This window comes from Eurypyga helias, unplaced genomic scaffold (genome assembly GCF_000690775.1).
Source record: "Eurypyga helias isolate BGI_N326 unplaced genomic scaffold, ASM69077v1 scaffold25940, whole genome shotgun sequence".
Taxonomy (NCBI): domain Eukaryota; kingdom Metazoa; phylum Chordata; class Aves; order Eurypygiformes; family Eurypygidae; genus Eurypyga; species Eurypyga helias.
In genome coordinates, this window is record NW_010226916.1 from 16,138 (window position 1) to 33,983 (window position 17,846).

The 17,846-nt window shown below is 48.2% G+C and overlaps 1 protein-coding gene across 1 annotated transcript in view; it reads left to right on the forward strand.

The window, feature by feature from the left end:
- Positions 1-2,703: 2,703 nt before the first annotated feature.
- Positions 2,704-17,846, forward strand: part of TCERG1L (transcription elongation regulator 1-like) — a gene marked incomplete at its 5' end in the record, with an annotated part of 41,381 nt that continues 26,238 nt past the window's right edge. The window contains 3 exon segments of the mRNA XM_010154851.1: positions 2,704-2,794; positions 3,610-3,650; positions 11,013-11,138. Coding sequence (XP_010153153.1) covers positions 2,704-2,794; positions 3,610-3,650; positions 11,013-11,138 — 258 coding nt within the window.

Sequence of the window (17,846 nt, forward strand, 5' to 3'; positions counted from 1 at the left end):
TGACATGCCGTCTGCTGGGACTCGTATGGCTTGTCACTAAGGAGTGTCGTGGGAAGTGTCCCTTCTAAGGCCAGATCTGTTCACATTTGCTTGAAAACCAGACCTTACTGGTTTTACAGTTGATGCTCAGAGAGGTCTCTGCTGTGCACACTGCCTTTCCAGGTGTTTCCTCCCACGTTTCTGGGTTAGTTGGGAACCAGTGCATGTTTGGCTTGGCTGTGGCTGCCAGTTCAGCCCCGTTACTGGCACAAGCACAAACCGCTTGTGGATCGCCCCCCGTTGCACTGGCGTTGCATGAGGAGGAAGGGGAGGATGAGGGCGAATCCTGGACCATTTCACCTGGGAGGAAAGGCTGGCTGTGGCTTACATGGGGCTTGGGGAAGAGCGCTTTATAAACTCCGGGTGTCAGTGCTGTTTGTCCACGGCCTGTCCTTCTCCGTAAGCAAGCGAACAAATCCTGTTAGCGTCTCATTGTTAAACATTTCTGTTCCTCTCTGTTTTCCCACCGAGAAGTCAAGGGGCTGGCAGCCACACACAGGTATGTGCCAGGAATTTTCCTTATCCCGTGTAACTTTTTGTGACAGGAAATTCTAAATAGCGACTGCCATTCCCTGACTCCGCTCAGACCCTGACCTTTTGCTGGGTTAAATTTGGAGGGAGGACAGGGCAGACTTCGCCAAACCTGGCACAACAGCTGGGCTGTGTCCGTGCCAGCTGTGCCCAAGGCTTTTCACGGGAGGACTCGCCCAGCAGCACCTCTGCACACCGGTGAGGGTACCCCCTGCTCAGAGAACCCAGCGCGTTTTGCAGTCTGAAGCAGAGGGAGGAGGATAATCGGCTTCGGAAAGTGCTGAATATTTTTAGTGGAAGTATCCGGGCCTTTCACAGAAAGAGAGTAAGGGAAGAGCAGCAGAGGTGGCTTCTAGGTAGCCACGGGTTTAGCCAACTGAAAATGGTCTCGAGGGAAAGCGTGGGGTGACCTTGAGGAGAAGGTGGAAGCAGAGCTGAGGGGCTGAATGTAGGTCACGGAGTCTGCAGGGTTTCTAAAAACTGAGTTTTTTGCATACGTGTTACTGTTCAATTTCTCCTTTGTTCAAGCAAAGAGGCTTCTCCTGTCCTTTGCAAATAAGCAGTGTGGCCCCAAATTACCCACTCATGATGGATGTTGCTTCAGCAAGTCCCTGGGCCCTGATCTTCACTAACGTCTGGGGTCATAAAATGATAACAGCAATAATAAAAATAAACCGGCGTGTTTCTGTGTGGGACTGTTACTGGCTATTAGGCAGAGCGACTGAAATGCAGTCATTTCACTGCTCTCCTCACTAGCACAGCTGCGTGTTTATGTTGCAGGAATTTTTACAAACCCATCCTCCCTGTTGCTGGCAGCAGTTTGGCCGGACCAAGGTGGGCAAAGTGCGCTCCTCCTGGGAAAAGCAGGATGCAGACACTTGTCTGCATCCTCTTGTCCTGGCAGAGCTGGGATCCGTGTCACGCACTGGGCGAGCGCCTTTGGGGATGCAGCAGGCTCATTGCCCCCAGTGATGTTTCTGAAATGAGGGAGTTGGGCCAGACAGGGGAGACCCCAGAGCCCCTTCCAGCACGTGGGGGCTGCAAGAAAGCTGGGGGGTACTTTTCCCAAGGGCAGGGAGTGACAGGACAATGGGTAAGGGATTTAAGTAGAAAGAGGGAGATGGAGATAGGACATCAGGAAGGAATTCTTCCCACAGAGGGTGGGAGCACCGGGACAGGTTCCCAGAGAAGCTGGGAAATTACATATTTAAGAACATTAATAATTACATATTTAAAATTACATATTTAATAACAGAAATAACAGGACTATTAAACACCAATGTAAGCCCCATAGTTAGAAAAGCAAATGATGCAAATCCCCAAAGCCTCAGCTCATGTCCCTGTGTAATGGCTCAGCCTTCTGGACTTCTGTAACCCAGTGCTCGAGACACTTCCCTTGGGCTCCGATTCCGCACCTTCCAGTGCCTGGGGGGCTACAGGAAAGCTGGGGGGGCTTTTTCCCAGGGCAGGGAATGACAGAACAAGGGGTGACGGGTTTGAACAGAAAGAGGGAGATTGAGATGGGACATCAGGAAGGAATTCTTCCCGCAGAGGGTGGGAGCACTGGGACAGGTTCCCAGAGAAGCTGTGGATGCCCCATCCCTGGGAGTGTCCAAGGCCAGGCTGGATGAGGCTGGGAGCACCCTGGGCTATGGAAGGTGTCCCTGCCCGTGGCAAGAGGCTTGGAACTGGATAGTTATATGATGTTATATCCCATTAGATTACTCGTAGGTGCTCCATCCTTTGCTGGGCGCAGATTTTAGTCTGAAAAATGCACGAAACTGAGGAAAATTGTGAATGAAACTCTGACCCTTTGAAGACAAGGGAGGGTTTGATGTGCTCAAGGACAGAATTTCTCCACTCATCTTTGAAACAGGTTTTACAGCACTATTTTCCTCTGCTCCATGACTCTCTAGCCCTTCAGGATTATTGTCAGTAAGAAATAGGGACCTGATGGCAGGTCTGCGAGCAGTGTGCTCTGCTCCCAAAACCGCTGCTTTCTGTGGCTGCAAGGAAAGCTCTTTGGAGTGTGTAGATTCAGTATTAGGGTTTTATTTCACAAGTTGTCTCCTGCTTTAGGCTTTCCTGGGGTTAGTTGGTTGGTTGGGTTATGTTTGATTTTTTTCCGTGCAGAAGTGGAGTTCCTGTAAATGGTATCCGAAGGGCAAAGCCCAAAGCCTGCCTTACATCAGCATCTCTCCGCAGGTCCCTCTGGAAGTGTAAGGTAAAGCCTTTCCCGAGCAGAGACAGACCACTGAATATTTAATACCCTTTGTTAATACATTCTCATTACATTTCAATTTGGATGTAAAAAAGAATCATTGTGGCTCACATTTGACTTAGAAATAAGCATATCTTGGAGTACCTACTGGGCTTCTTATTGAGCGTGGGATTTTCAGTGTTGCATCAGTGACTTGAAAGTCAACAAAATTACACTGTTAATAGGTTTTCTACTCTTTGGTCATGGGCGTACTTTTGAAAATTACATTCTTGGGCTTTACACCACTGAAAACTTTTGCTGTCTTTAGAAACCAAAGGGATTCTGTCTGTACAGCAGAATGTAATCAGTATACATGCAAACAAGAATGAAATTTCTGACAAAACAGGGGAATGAAAACACTGATGTTCTGGGAAGAGGACCAAGGTGCTAGAATAGATTAGAATATTACAGGGAAGGAAGCAAAATTACCATCTTCCCACCCCTGAGACTGGCTGCACTGGCAGGAAACTGCCATCGTGGAGGAACCTTGCATTTTTATGGATTTCAGCTCCGTGCGGATTTTCAGGCAGCCCAGCAGTGCTGCACTTGAGCTGGTTCAGCAACGTAAATCTGCTGGGCCAAAGATTAAGCTGGGAAACAGCAGGAGCGGAGACCCCTGAGTTTCCATGGTGGTGGAAAGCGCTGCCCTGCCAAACCCCACAACCTAAGCACGATAACCCCGAGTCTGTCTGGGCCTGTCACAGCTCAGCAGAGGATTCCTGGATTCCCTGGGCCTCGTGCTGTGCATGGCTGGTGTCCTGTAACCGTTGTGTGTGCAGCTGGGCTGGCGGCCTGGGCTGTACCTACAGGAATGCAGTCGGTAGGTGCTGCTGTACGGTAGACTGTATGTGCTCAGCAAGCACCTACAAGGCTGCTACAACCTGCACTGGCACAAGTGCAGCCTTGGAATACTGCTAGAAATTGCAAAGGGGGAAAAGTTACCTGTCTGTTACGGGAAAAATCTGTCTAATGTAGTGTGAGCCTTGGTCGTGCCTGTGGATGGTGGTTTCTGTGGGAGGTGGGCACAGTTGGTCAGTTATCTGATGGGGCAACAGAGTAAAAATGCCAGTTCAGACACACTGGGTGATGGGGTTATCCATTGTAACCCCTCCCAGTTCAGCCAGTCTGGCTGTAGCCATTCCCAGTTTGGCCAGAGTGGCTAAGGGACTTGGCCTCCCTTAGCCCAGGAGCAGGAGAGGGGAATGTTCGGGGGGTTGAAACTGATCTTGCCCCAAATCTGCTCTGGCAGCAGAGCCTCAGGCACCCCAGGCATCCAGTTGTCAGGGATGCAGATCAGTGTCTGCTCATCAGGGATGCAAATCAAGGATGCAAATCAGGGCGGTGCATGACTTGCAAGAGGGTCTTCAGCTTTCTGACCCTTCCACTCATCTGCTTTTGTCCTCCTTTGTCCTTGTACCGTCCTCGCAGCAGTTAAATCCAGACTTAGGTTGCTTGTGTTTGCAAGCGACAGTAAAGTGCGTCTGCACTGGAATCATCTTAAAAATGGACAGATGTTCTCAGAACGCACGGCTTGCCAGTCAGGGCTCCTTGGCTCTAGCAGGAATCAGAAACTTCATAGAAAGGATTACTTTTATCCTCCTTGGTATTTTCTACAGTAAAATTTGCCTAAACTTAATCATAAAATGCGTGCCCTATGTGTGGGTGGGTGTCAGGTTCTTTACGGTTCATGTTTAGGGCTTATTCCAGCCCAGGTTATGTGCAGTTCATACTGAAAGCTCATATTGCATTATGACATAAAACCCAATCCGCCGAGTTTATTTGTATTCCAAATCCATCTATTGCAACGACTGCTTTTTATGAGCAACAGGAACTAGAAAGCATAAATATTTATTCCTTAAGGGTTATGATTGCCTTAAATCATTCAAGCTTATTTGCTGAGCATCAGATATAATTAAAGTGAGCAGTTGAACTCGATCTGCATGTATGAAATAATATATGTGTGTGTGCGTATATATGTATATGCTTGACTCCAGTATGGATGGAAGCTGTGAGCTAATTGCTTCCATCGCATCGAAAGATGCACTGATAATGTTATTGTTCCTGGATGTGATGATAAATCAACGTAAAGGAGCGGTTGAAAGTATATGATGGAAAGTCATTTTTCAACGTGCAGCATGCACAGTGGTAACAAAAATGAGCAGAGCTCATCTCAAGTGGTATATGTCTTACCATAGGGAGATAATTAAGGATGGTATGAAAACTATTCCAATTTTGGGTGTAGAGAATTGCTCGTGGACTGAAATGCACGCGCGTACCTGCATGTGAGCTTACAATTACCAGGTGTCCCTAGGAACCTCAGAATTTGGGTGTCAGCCTTCGAGCGTCTGCACGTGTAGCCCGCGGACGCGGCACGGGCTGCGTGGCCGGTGGCAGCCTGCGTGGGCAGGGGAGGCAGCTTGGGGGTGTTTTTGGAGCAGGGTGTGGTTTTCCCCCCCTGTATGGTAACGCAGCCCCCAGTAAATGACGATGACGTGAGCCGTGATGCTCGGGGGCAGGATGGGGGTCAGCTCAGCATTTCTCAAAGAGCTTCTCCAGGAAGTGTGGGGCTGCCTGAGGCAAGCCTGTCCTGTACCTTGGGATGCTGGGGAGCCCCCAACATAAAAAGTATTTGACTGGTTGCAGTGACTCCAGAGGAGGCCCCGGAGATGCTCCGAGGGCTGGAGCCCCTCTGCCCTGGGGACAGGCTGGGGGAGTTGGGGGGTTCAGCCTGGAGAAGGGAAGCTCCGGGGAGACCTCAGAGCCCCTTCCAGTGCCTGGGGGGCTACAAGAAAGCTGGAGGGGACTTTTCCCAAGGGCAGGGAGTGACAGGACAAGGGGCAATGGGTTTAAATGGAAAGAGAGAGATTGAGATGGGACATCGGGAAGGAATTCTTCCCTCAGAGGGTGGGAGCACTGGGACAGGTTGCCCAGAGAAACTGTGGATGCCCCATTCCTGGGAGTGTCCAAGGCCAGGCTGGATGAGGCTTGGAGCAACCTGGGCTATGGAAGGGGTCTCTGCCCGTGGCAGGGGGTGGCACTGGGGGGGCTGTGAGGTCCTTTCCCGCGCAAACCGTTCTGTGATTCTAAGTAAATACCATTCTGTGGTTTTCGGCAGAAGGAGAGGACCTGGGCTTATCCGTTTGGTGGCAGAGGTTCACATCTGTAGGTGTGGACCTTTCCTCCTTTTCAAATTCAAAGGTGGAAAAGGACAAGCCAGAGATTCCTGGCCGTGCTCATTGCCGGTATGTTTTGATTTGTTGTTGTCTGCAAGTCGGTAATCTTTTCAAAAGCTCAGAATAGCTGCAGAGCCTTTTCGAGTATGTTGTTGTAGACAGCAGGGCAGTCATGGGCATGTCCCCCACCAGAATCAGAAGAGACCAGACGATGAAATATCATTTTAATCTGTCTCTGATGATGCTGGAAGCAATAGGATGAAAGTGTCCTTTTTGTTGTCATTAATATTAATTTGAAAAGCCAAAGAAAACCGAACAACTCTTGCTCTGTAAAACATTACTCATGGAGTGAATTGTGTAGTAACGCACATCTACGTTACAGGTAGAAATCCTAGCTTAGGAAATGGTCTCCAAGGGTGTGGAGACCAGGATTTCAGTCCCTTCATGCGTGCATCCTGCTGGACATCTCCGTAAAACCAGAGGGGCTGTGGTGAGTCTGCTGTTGCAGGGATTGCTCCATACCATTAGAGACACCTTAGACTGCAATGTCGGAATTGATGGTTCCTCAGCATTTCTTTATATCCGTAGAGTTCATCAGAGTTAATAGTTTTGTTTGCCAGGGGCTTTGAGAGAAGCAGAAAAAAGGAACTGTCGTTGCCTCAGGTCTAAACATCGTCTTGGGCTGGAAAATGGTTCACTGTCTTGTTAGAGATGGCCACGTTACAAGTGCCTCCAGTTAGGTTATTGTGCTGCAGGTAGCACAACAAACATCACACTGACCTGTTCCTCTCCCATAAATGCTGTATTTATCATTCTTCGAAGAAAATATGGACTAAATTTATCACCGTACCTTGTGGGGTAATTTTTTCATCATGCTGCTGATAGTGCCTTGCAGGAATTTCTCATATCCTAACTTAATGGCAAAAAAAACCCAAGAAAAGAGAGAAATAATAACATGTTTCCTTCTCTGGTGTTTTTCCTGCAGCTTCTTGCAATTAATCTTCCCTGTGCCCCTTGCCCCGGTAGCCCATCCTAGAGAGGAGACTTCCAGGAGAACAGCACGGAGCTGCTGTGTCGGGATAGTTTGTGGATCACAGAAGTCTCGTTGTTACTGTCCCCCTCTCCCCCCATCCACTGATGTTAATGACTTATGAACATCTCTTGTACTCATTTTGCTTTGTTCTAGACCACCCCAAGTCCGTGGAGGCCTCACACCAGCTCGGATGGGGCACCACGCACGTACACCCGAGTTACTGCCTAAGAAAGGCGTAGAATCAGAGTCACGGAACGGTTTGGGTTGAAGGGACCTTAAAGTCCATCAAGTGTGCCCCCACTGCCACAGGCAGGGACACCTTCCATAGCCCAGGGTGCTCCCAGCCTCATCCAGCCTGGCCTTGGACACTCCCAGGGATGGGGCATCCACAGCTTCTCTGGGAACCTGTCCCAGTGCTCCCACCCTCTGCGGGAAGAATTCCTTCCTGATGTCCCATCTCAATCTCCCTCTTTCTGTTCAAACCCGTTACCCCTTGTCCTGTCACTCCCTGCCCTTGGAAAAAGCCCCCCCCAGCTTTCTTGTAGCCCCCCAGGCACTGGAAGGGGCTCTGAGGTCTCCCCGGCGCTTCCCTTCTCCAGGCTGAACCCCCAACTCCCCCAGCCTGTCCCCATGGCAGAGGGGCTCCAGCCCTCGGAGCATCAAATCCCCACTTTGTGTATATATTTTCACACACGCCTTGAGAAGTGTAGTCTTCTCCCTCATCTATCCTGTACGAACCTCCTGAGAGGTTAAAATAGTGTTGTCCCTGTCCTCTCGTTCCTCTTCCCTGTCTGCTGGCTTGCTAATTCATCCTCGGGCTAGGAGGGCTCTACTGCAGGCAAAGGCTGAGGTGTGGGAGGAAGCCCATAAAGATATTAAATGTGCTCTTCAAGCCTCTTAGGAGGAGAGCACCCAAGTGAAAACGTAGGGACGTGATAGACTGATGAGCGGTAACGGCGCGGCCGCCGGTTCTTGCTGTGTGTGCATGGCGGTGTGCCTGGGTGTAGTGCAAACAGTGTTGGTTTGCAAAAATACTCATCTAAGGGGACTTCTTCATCCACTCAAGGCCTGATCCCGATCAAGCCCGAAGTTCAGGGGTTGCTGTGCATAACACCACCAGCCCTGGAAGAGAGGGGATGCTGTGCTTACACACTGCTCTGTGCCGTGAGGTTGGAACCTTGGTTTTGCCTTGCTGGATGAGGGTTCTGGTTTTCAGACGTGTTTCATTTCCATATAAAATTAATGAATCATCCTTTACCAAGTAGTGTCTTCAAGATACCTGGCTAATAGCAAGTTGGTATCGTGCAGATGCGTTATTGAACATTCAGTGAACTTGGCGTTCTGGCCCCAAATCCTAAAGCTTCATGAACCTCCTACTTTTTCCCAAGATTATTTTTTGGCAAAAAATAATCCCTGGATGATTCTTTAGCCATGTTAACCCTTTACAGGACTATGACTTTCCAAATTTATAAAACGTTATTTCTTTCACATGATTTATTATTGTATATCCATTCCTGGTTCTGTAAAGGATTATTAAAAAATGGGAATTTGGTTAAAACTATGTACTGTGTTTTAAATTCTTTCTCACCTGGTAGGTGACCCACAGACTCACAACGTCTGGTGATAGCCTGAATTCCAGTCCGCCCTCAGGAACACGTAATGGGTAGTATGAGGATGTGCAGCTTTGGAAACATGCTGGCTGCGAATGAAAATAGCCCCGCAGTCACTGGAATTATATTTCCATGGAGAATGTCACCAGGTCTTGGAAGAAGACATGGGCTTTCCCTGTTTCAGTAGTAACTGTGGACTTTGTACTTCCTGCTGGGCAAAAGCAGATGTTTAACCTTGCTTGGACCGACAGGAAAGCCTTTCAAATTATCTTCATCTCTCGAGAGACCTTTTTATGTTACAGAAAGCTCTGGGCTTAGGGATTCCGGGTGAGGTCAGAGAATGATCCAAGGACATGCTGCCGGGCAGTCTCTGGGTGGTGTACGCTGGGTTTTCTTCAGGCTGTCTGTAGTCCCAGTTTCTCCTTTCTTCTTCATTTCAACAATCTGCTCTAAAATACTCAGATTTATCTTTTCTTGGGGAGTTTCTGGCTTCCACTGCTTTGTCCTTCTCACTGGGGTGGGAGACGAGGGCTGGAGGATAGAAGAGGAAAACTCACCATGAATTTCATGATGCGTATTTTATTTTATTCATATAGATAATTCAGATTATAGTCAATAGAATATACTTCTGCCTAACAGCAAGATGCACATTTCATTAGCATAATTAGTATCATCATTATTATTGTTGCTCAGATATCCTCATTTTGAATGCATGGTGCTTTTTCCAGCACCTGTAGCCACGGTTTGTCGTACCTGTCCAGCTGCAGAATGGGAATGTTCTGCCCATGGCTGTGCTGCTCTGTATCTCGAGCACTGAGGGAATACCCTCTCGTGATATTGCTAGCCCACACGGCACTTTGATGAGGAAAAAGTGACCTTTTTGATGATAAAATGTTATAGTTGCATTCAAAAAGGCGCCCAGTGTCCTTGTGTTGGTGAGAGTTATATCTAATAATCCAGGTCTGGAGCACAATTCCTGTGGGGAGCGGCTGAGGGCGCTGTGGGGGTTCAGCCTGGAGAAGAGGGGGTTCAGGGCGGCCCTTTTGCTCCCTACAGCTCCCTGAAAGGGGGGTGCAGAGGGGGGGTCGGTCTCTTCTCCCCAGTGACAAGTGATGGGACAAGAGGAAACGGCCTCGAGTTGTGGCAGGGGAGGGTTAGATTGGATATTGAGGAAATCACTTCCCGGAAAGGGCTGTCAGGGTGGGAAGGGGCTGCCCAGGGACGGGGGAGCCCCCATCCCGGGAGGGGTTTCAGAGCCGTGTGGACGAGGTGCTCAGGGACATGGTTAGTGGGGGCTGGGCAGTGCTGGGGTAACGGTTGGACTGGGTGGTCTTAAAGGTCTTTTCCAACCAAAAACCATCTGCTTTGGCATCTGGAATCTGAGAAACAAAAGTCAATGAAGAGTTTTATAGAGCGATTGAGTTTTTATAGCAGAGAAGCTTCCAGAAATGCTCCCTGTTACTGCGAAATGCAGAGGAGTTGGGATGAGACTGTTTGATAGCACAAGAACAGTTAGTGAAATGAAGGGGCAGTAAATTCGGCAGCTTGGATCGTGCTTGGGAAAGAAGTTGTTATTCCGAGAGTGCCTTAAACTAGGGATGCACCCCCAGTGCCCGTTCAGTTTTGGAATGGTGGTTTGTAAACAGGACCTGGGGATTGCTGGTGGGACACCTGAATTTACATCTGACATGAGATGCTGTGGGATGGGTCTCTCAGTAGCTGAAATAAGGTTTCACGCACAGTGAATGGGAAACTAATGTTCAGGGTTTGACCTCAAACCCGGCAATAGCCACGAGTTCTCAAGGATTCCATAGCCTAGTTTGAGCAGCAGGCCTGGCTTTCTGCTTTGTCATGAGTAATGTATATGAGCAATTGAGCGATTTTTCCCTTTTGTGAATTGTCTGGGCAGACTCTGATTCCCTTGGATAAAGCTGCTGTTTTAAATTACTGGCAACATAATTTCCCATGGATGAAGTGGGACACAAAGACTTTGTGACGAGTAACAGTAGAAACTGGAGGTGTGTTATTTAGTCTTAAATAAGAAAACTGATCGTGCTGCAATCTGTTCTGAAATCATTAATATACCCTTGCAAATTCTTATTTTGAGGGCCTTTTTTTTTTAATTTGAAATATCCACCAATGCTTGTTTGCTGGGAATCATTGGTTGTCATAGCCAGACTAGACCAGTAATTCAACTAAACCCAAAACCTATTGTTTTAACCGTGCAAATGGGTATAGAGGGAAATGTTTAGCAGGAGGTTAAAATCGCATTCTGTGAAATACGGCTGGAACAAAAGTGAGTTTTTTAAAGGCATTTTTGTTTACTGGATTAAAAAATGAAAGGTTTCCTTATGGTTTGAATGCAGGTTCTGCCTCCAGAATGGATGCGCACGTGGGCCCTTTGATGCCAACGCAAGTCACCAGGGTAACTGCTGTGTCTGCACCGGCGGTGACGTTCATGGCAACCAGTTTGGTGGATCAGACCCTAACAAGTGAGTTCATGTTCCATATGCTGACTCCACTGCTGAAGCATATGTTGTATGTTTGCGTACTTCCAACCAAGCCACGCTTTCCATACTGCCTAGGAATGGGGGACCCTTAAAAAACCGTCTCAGATTTTATGACGTTTGCTTTAGCTGATTACGAGCGTGTTCAGAGCGTTTCAGATCCTGTTTACTCGGTCTGGCAATTGGCAGCAGCTTTGCATTTGATGATACAAAAGGCAAGTTTCTGAAACGTCCTTGGGCTTTCCATTTCCCGTGCCAGGGGTATTCATGAGCATTGCTGGGATAATGTGGTTATCTTTTGGATAGTTGCTGCATGAAGCCTCGTTGGCTGGAGCCTCCGAGGGTGCTTTATGCTGTACTGTGTGATAAAACTGTACAGCGTTATTTATGATCAAACTGTGCAGCATTTATTCACTCTCATGTAAATGTGCATGTGTTGTCGTGAGAGGAGGGGCAGTGCTGTTCCCAGGGGCTGGAGGGTGTTTAGGGGCTTTATTGAGACTCACATCTATGTGATCCAAATCGCAATTGAAAAGCGATCGGATTTTGATAGGAAACTGGGAATGTCTTTCCTAATAACGTGACATTCCCCTTAATACTGTCTTTGTGAAGGCAGGAGCCCTGTTAATGGAGGTGAAATGCTGTGAAGGGGCTGGCCAGGCTGTTCCTTTGCCTGAGCTGGGTGCACGCAGCCATGGGGAGCGGGTACCAGGCCCTGAGCTCACCTTCCCAGCCCTTCTTCTTGGAAAAAACTGACGTTTATCGGGAATTACTTGGTGTCAGTTCAGGGGTGATTTATCTGATCTCGCACACGTAGGGATTAGTACTGTGTGGAGGTGTTGAAGATTTAGAAGTGCATGTTCTCGCACTGTGTTTGTGGGTGTACAGATTTCGGGTATGAAAGCTGTCCCTGGGCAGCCTTTCCTTCGTGGGTACCTCAGGCTCACCGGCTCTACCCATGGCTAAGATAAAAGTCTCATGAACCCCTCTGTGGTCAGCTATGCTAGGCAAATCCATAAGTGGAGCTGGAGGCTCCCTTTGAAGCAGGTCTGCTTGCTGCTGTACCTGTCTTGAATAAGATCCTCTGATTGAATTTGTGTTGCTGAGTATTCCAGCTCTGCCTGGAAATTGCTAAAAATTTTATGACACAGACACCTGAAAACTGAAGGGAAGTTCATACACGTCTCCTGACATACCTCGGTTTTCAAACCAGACAAGTTCCTTGTCTAGTTTGGTTTGCTTCTGGAAAACACCTACTTCTTTTATCATCTCTGCAGTTATTGTGCTTGAAGACCCACATACTCCTCCTTAAAGTCACCAAGGCTTGTATTGACTTGCCTTCTTGTCAGAAGCGGGTGAGACGGAGGAAATATTAAAACTGTTCAAAGAACGCAGGGACAGAAAGGTGGAGATTTGTGCCAGGGTCATTCTGATCTGCAGCTTGCTGAAAACTGAAATTGTGGTATCTAATATACTTCATATCAAATATATTTCATAATCTTCTTATTGGCTGATGAAAGCACAAACACTCCGGATTTTATGCACCATGCTGAATGAGGATCTAACTGTCTGTGCTGGTTTTAGCCAGGAAGGAGTTAACTTTCTTTCCACCACGACACTCTGTAAAGCCTTCTGGTGGCTCGATGACTCCTGCTGACGAGGGCAGTGTGATATTCGGTTGACAGGTTGCCTGAACCAAGGGTCTGTACTGTGGGGAGGCCATGGCTTCGGCAGAGCAATTATTACATTTTTTATATGCAAACAAGCAATGTGAACAAGATGAACATGGCATTTTTGTCATGTATTTTTGAAAAGACAAACCACCTTCATCTTCCTCTGTTCATCATCTTTGACTTGCTGCCAACTGCACTGAAGAGAAAAATGGGAATTCCACTCCAGTGCAGTATGGATTTTTCTTTAATGTTTTTGAGGAGATCACACTCTTTTCTACAGGTTGCTACAAACTGTCGTTATCTCCAGTGGAAAAAACAGTCAAAGTTGGAATCATAATTATGAGCAAATGACAGTAATAAAGGTGTTTTCACACATCAGCCTCAAAGTGCTACGGCACAGTCAGCGGGCGCTCTTGGAAGCTCTCAGGAGATGCTGGGAGCCTGGCAAAGCCTTGGGGTGACTGTCCCTGAGTCAGTGGGTGGCGGGGCTGGGGCTGAGCTGGACCTGGTGCCAGGACCTGGTGCCTGCGTGGCACATCCAAGCTCACCAGCCTGCTCTGGGTCCCCAGTGTTGGCCAGGTGGATGGTTAGGCTGTAGAGATGTTAGAAGATGCCACCCCCCAAGTTTGGTTTTGGGTTTATGGTGGGTTTTTTTTAACTTAAAAGCTCTGGATCTTGAAAAAATGTATTCACTGAGTGTCTCCAGCCCAGGAGCACTGAAACAGAGGGGTAGTCATTTCAGAGAGAAGGCTAGAGCAAACGACTAGGATACCAAAATGTTAAGCCATGAATCTTACATCTAGCATTTTAACATGCATACAGGGGCCCGTGGCACCACGTTGTGCTGCTGGTACCTACAGCAGCAGTATTAAGCCAGCGTACGGATTTTCTATGGCATTACAGCCATACTTTTGCTTTGCACTATAGATAAGCCTTTCTTTGACTTGGTTTCTAAAGGGAACATCAGGTGTTCAGCAAGGCTTGGCACAGTCGGATTTTGCTCATGACAACACTAAATCCTTCTTTCTCTGAAGACAAAATTAATAAATTTTTCTGGGTTTCTGCAGCAGAGGGAGTAAACTTTGCAACGGTCCTGGCTTCTAGTAAGCATTTATTTTTGTACTGGAAGCTGGAAAATTCCAGTCTCAAGTACAAATCCGACTTTTTTACATTACAGTAGGTACGAGAGAGGAGGAGCTGTAGCTGCCACGCTCCCAGAGTTCTGCATGTAGATATTCAGAGCTCAGATCATTAAGTGCCTTGAAGATCAGGGGTGAGATCTTGGTATTTAAAAAGAATCACATGTACAGTGCAGGGGAAGGGAAGTCCGCAAGGATCAGCAAAGGGCTTTGACTCAGAGCCTGGCTTAGCCTGGGTCAGCTGCAAAAACAGCTGGATAGAGAGGCTGAGAAATGGAGCGGGGGCTTAAACAAGAGGGAAATGCAATCCTAGGTGGAAACCCACTGCAGATGAGCACGGGGCAGCAGCAGCCTCACTGCAGGGTGGATGGAGGTGGGCACATGTGGGTCCCGAGCTGTGCCCGCTGATGGTGGGGGCTTGTGCTGCTCTGAGGGCAGTGATGCTCCTGGTGATGCTTCTGCCTGTGCAGCTCTATGGAAACGAATGAACAGGAGTGGTGGGGTGGGGTGAGGGAGGTGTGCTGGGTCAGCTTTTCCTTCCTTAACAGAGAAACTCTTTTCAGGGTGGTGGCAAATAGCATCTGTTGGGCAGGATGGGCTGTGTGCCTGAGAGGTCCAGTGATGGTCCTTGGAGTTGGTTCTTGACCAACTGGCCCAAGGAGCTGGTACTTGAACTCTGCCCCAGGCGTATAGCCCAGGGTATAGTGCAGTAGACAAAGAATTTATTCTTGGTTTTCCACTGTTCCCATTACAAATCTCCAGAAAAATAAAGAGGAGAGTGGGGAGAGGTTGCTGCAGAAGGGAAAAGGCGCTGCTCAAGGGGACGTGTTCGAAGAGGGAGGGTGTTTGACAGGGCACAGCAAAACTGGTCAAAACAGAAAATACACCCCCATTAACGTGTGAGATAGTATGCAGGCAGGAGCAGGATCCGGTTCCCTGAAGCAGCCGTGATGGGCTGAAGGTGGGATCCCACCTGCGGCAGCGGGGCACAGACCCAGCTGCTGTAGCCAGCACTGAAATCGCACACACAGCTCGAGCCAGAAGCAAAGGAGGAGGAATTGTGAGCCAGTCAGATACAGTTTTTGAGCTAATCTCAAAAACCACAAGTAATAAGGTTGTGAGGAGAGACAGAACTGATCTACGGAGATAGGGGTGGGATAATAAAAGCTGAGTGTTGAGATGGGTGCACTTGAAGTAAATCCAAGTCTCTGAAACATTTAGAATCAAAATTTTAAACTTCTCTTGAGATAAACAGAGGTTTTGCCTCTAAATACCTTTGCAAAACAGGTTTTTTTTCTCTCTTCTCCATAGCTGCTTCTGGAGTGAATCGATCTTCCTTCTTCCCGTATCCCTCTTCCCATATCAATCTTCCCTCTTCCCATCCCTCTAATTCTGCTTTTAATAAGATGTTTATGATCATGCACCTACATCCTCTGTGATATACCCAAGATAATTTCACTACTTCACCTTTACTTTTCATACTGTGAATTATTCATGTCTCTCTACCTGCCGCGGAGCCTCAGAGAAGTCTCTTTAATGAGATATCTTTATCCTCCCGTCTCCAGCACATCCTTCGGCAGTGTTACGGCAAGTGCGGGAGCACATCGTTGCTAATTACGCTGTGAAGTTTAGGGGCAAAAAAAGCTGCGTGATTATGTTGGAAATATGTCGTGGTAGCTTAATTGTCAGGCTGCAGTTTATTTTATGCACTTAAGTTAAATAGGGGGGAAAAAAAGGTTGATAAATGAGAAAAAAGTAAAGCTGAGCAAAGACATGAGGCAGTTGCCAACAGCGGGTAATTGTGGATCTTGCTGGCTGTCCTCTTCCAGCATGGGCAGGGGACAAGAAATTGTGAATGATCTGCAAAGTCCTAACAGTGATCTGCTTGGAAAGCAGAGAGGGTCGGCAGGACAGGCTCCCTGCAGCCCTCCTGCTTTTCGGGAGCCCGGCGTCCCGCTTTAGCACAGTGGCTGTGCCCAGGGAGCGCCCCCTGCCAAGGACCTCTGGGCTGGGGTGGGAAACACAAGCCTGAGCTGGTTGTCTTTTGACATTGTACTTAGGGAAAACAGTATTCACTTGTAGGTGTAAGAGCAAATGACTCCTAATGTGCACAGTGACTTTCAGGACTTAATTTTTTCTTTTCTTTTTTTTTATTTGCATCTAATTTTATAAATGTGCCGATGGTCAAAACGATGCAGGGGTGTATTTCCCATGTGAATGCCTAACGAACTGCCTGCTGCAGCAGTTCACCCTGTGTGCTGCGCCGGTGATGCTGTGTTTCCAGTAAAAGATGCAGCACCCAAGTCCCTCCCGGGGGCTTCGTCTTTCCTGCTTAGATGCTGTGAGGGAGTTTTTCAAAGGAGGTAAAAACGAGAGGTTGCCTCGGGCGTTGGCAGCGCAGAGTGTCTCTGCACCGAAGATGCGTAAGGTTCAAACAGGAGTGAGAACGGCTGCCCGTGCAGGAGCCCCCCTGCACCGGTACGTCCGTGCTCCGTACTTCAAGCCAATCCTCACTTATTAAAGAGCAGGGTAAGAGCAGCCGTGACAGGAGCAATTATGCCTTATGTTGTACCTTCCTTGGCATCAAATCGGAGCTCCCGGAGCTGTACGAGTGTGGTTTAGCTTCTCTCTCCTATTTCATTCCTTCAGCGTTAGCTGTGAGAAAATCCTCTGCTGAATTTTGCATGTGCAACGGTTTGTTTAAATCTGCCAATTGACATTTATATATTTGTATTACTGTTGGAGAGCTAGGTGAATGTGTTTTCTTGCTCCTCATGTGGGTGTGCCTATGCATGAATGAAAGATCTTGGCTACTTCTTAAACCAACGTGAAAATGAAGACTAGAAAAGAATCAGAATTCTAATAATAATGAAAGGCTTTTTTCCTAGGACTAGAGAAATAGTTAGCAAGAAGCAGAGCTGGAAGTGGGGTTAATGTGACTCCCCTATTAAAGAGAAAAATAAATCCCAGGTCCGTTAAGCACCGTTTCCCAAGCGTGCTGCTCCGTGGGCGAGTGACAGAATCCAAGCAACAACTTGCTTGTGGCTGTTTCATCAGCAGCTAATTGGCCTTCCAGAGCTATGGCTTCAGGGATTATTTCATGGCAAGAGCAGAAGAGTCAAGGAGTCAAGAGCTGGCAACGCTGAGACGTATTGCACTGCTCAGCGGCGTTGCCCTCCAAGGCCCCAGCACGTGGTCAGCCGTGGTACCCTGAGTCCAGCACCCGTGCCTGCTGTGCATGCCTGTAAAACGTGACCAGTGCCAGCTGTGCTCCTGCAGAACACAGCCAGTGCTGGCTGTGTGTTTCTGGAAAACATGGCCAGCGCCAGCTGTGTGCCAGCAAAAGCAATCCCAAACCTGGGTTGTGCCAGCTGCCTTTAAATTGGTGCAAAATCAGTGACTTGCAGAGGAGCATCTGCCGCAGAGTGGGTGTCTCAAGGTTCCTTTCATCCTCTGCAATCATGTTTCCGAAAGGCACACTAAGATTTTTGGTTCAAAACCCTCGTCAGAAAGCAGGGAGGCTGTGCAGGCACACTGCACCTGCAGTTCCACATGGGGCAGTGCCGGAGGGCTGGCTCGTGGCATGCCGTGGGAGTGCGGGACAAGCTGCCAAGGATATCTCTGGGGGAAAGCAGTGGGAGAGTCAGAGGGATGGGAGAACACAGGGCAAGATAATGAAATACCCCTGTGAAAGTTAAGAAGTTGTCCTTCTGCCATGGTTTATAGCTGGGGAATCTATTAGCAGAGTCTGATTTAAGCGAGGTGCCCTAAATGTGTCTCCAGATCTCAGAGGGTGAGCGCAAGAAGCATCTCGGCCCTTGGCTGTCCCTTGGCTGTGTTTGCGTTCCTCACACGGGTGTTATCGTGGCTGCTGCCACCCT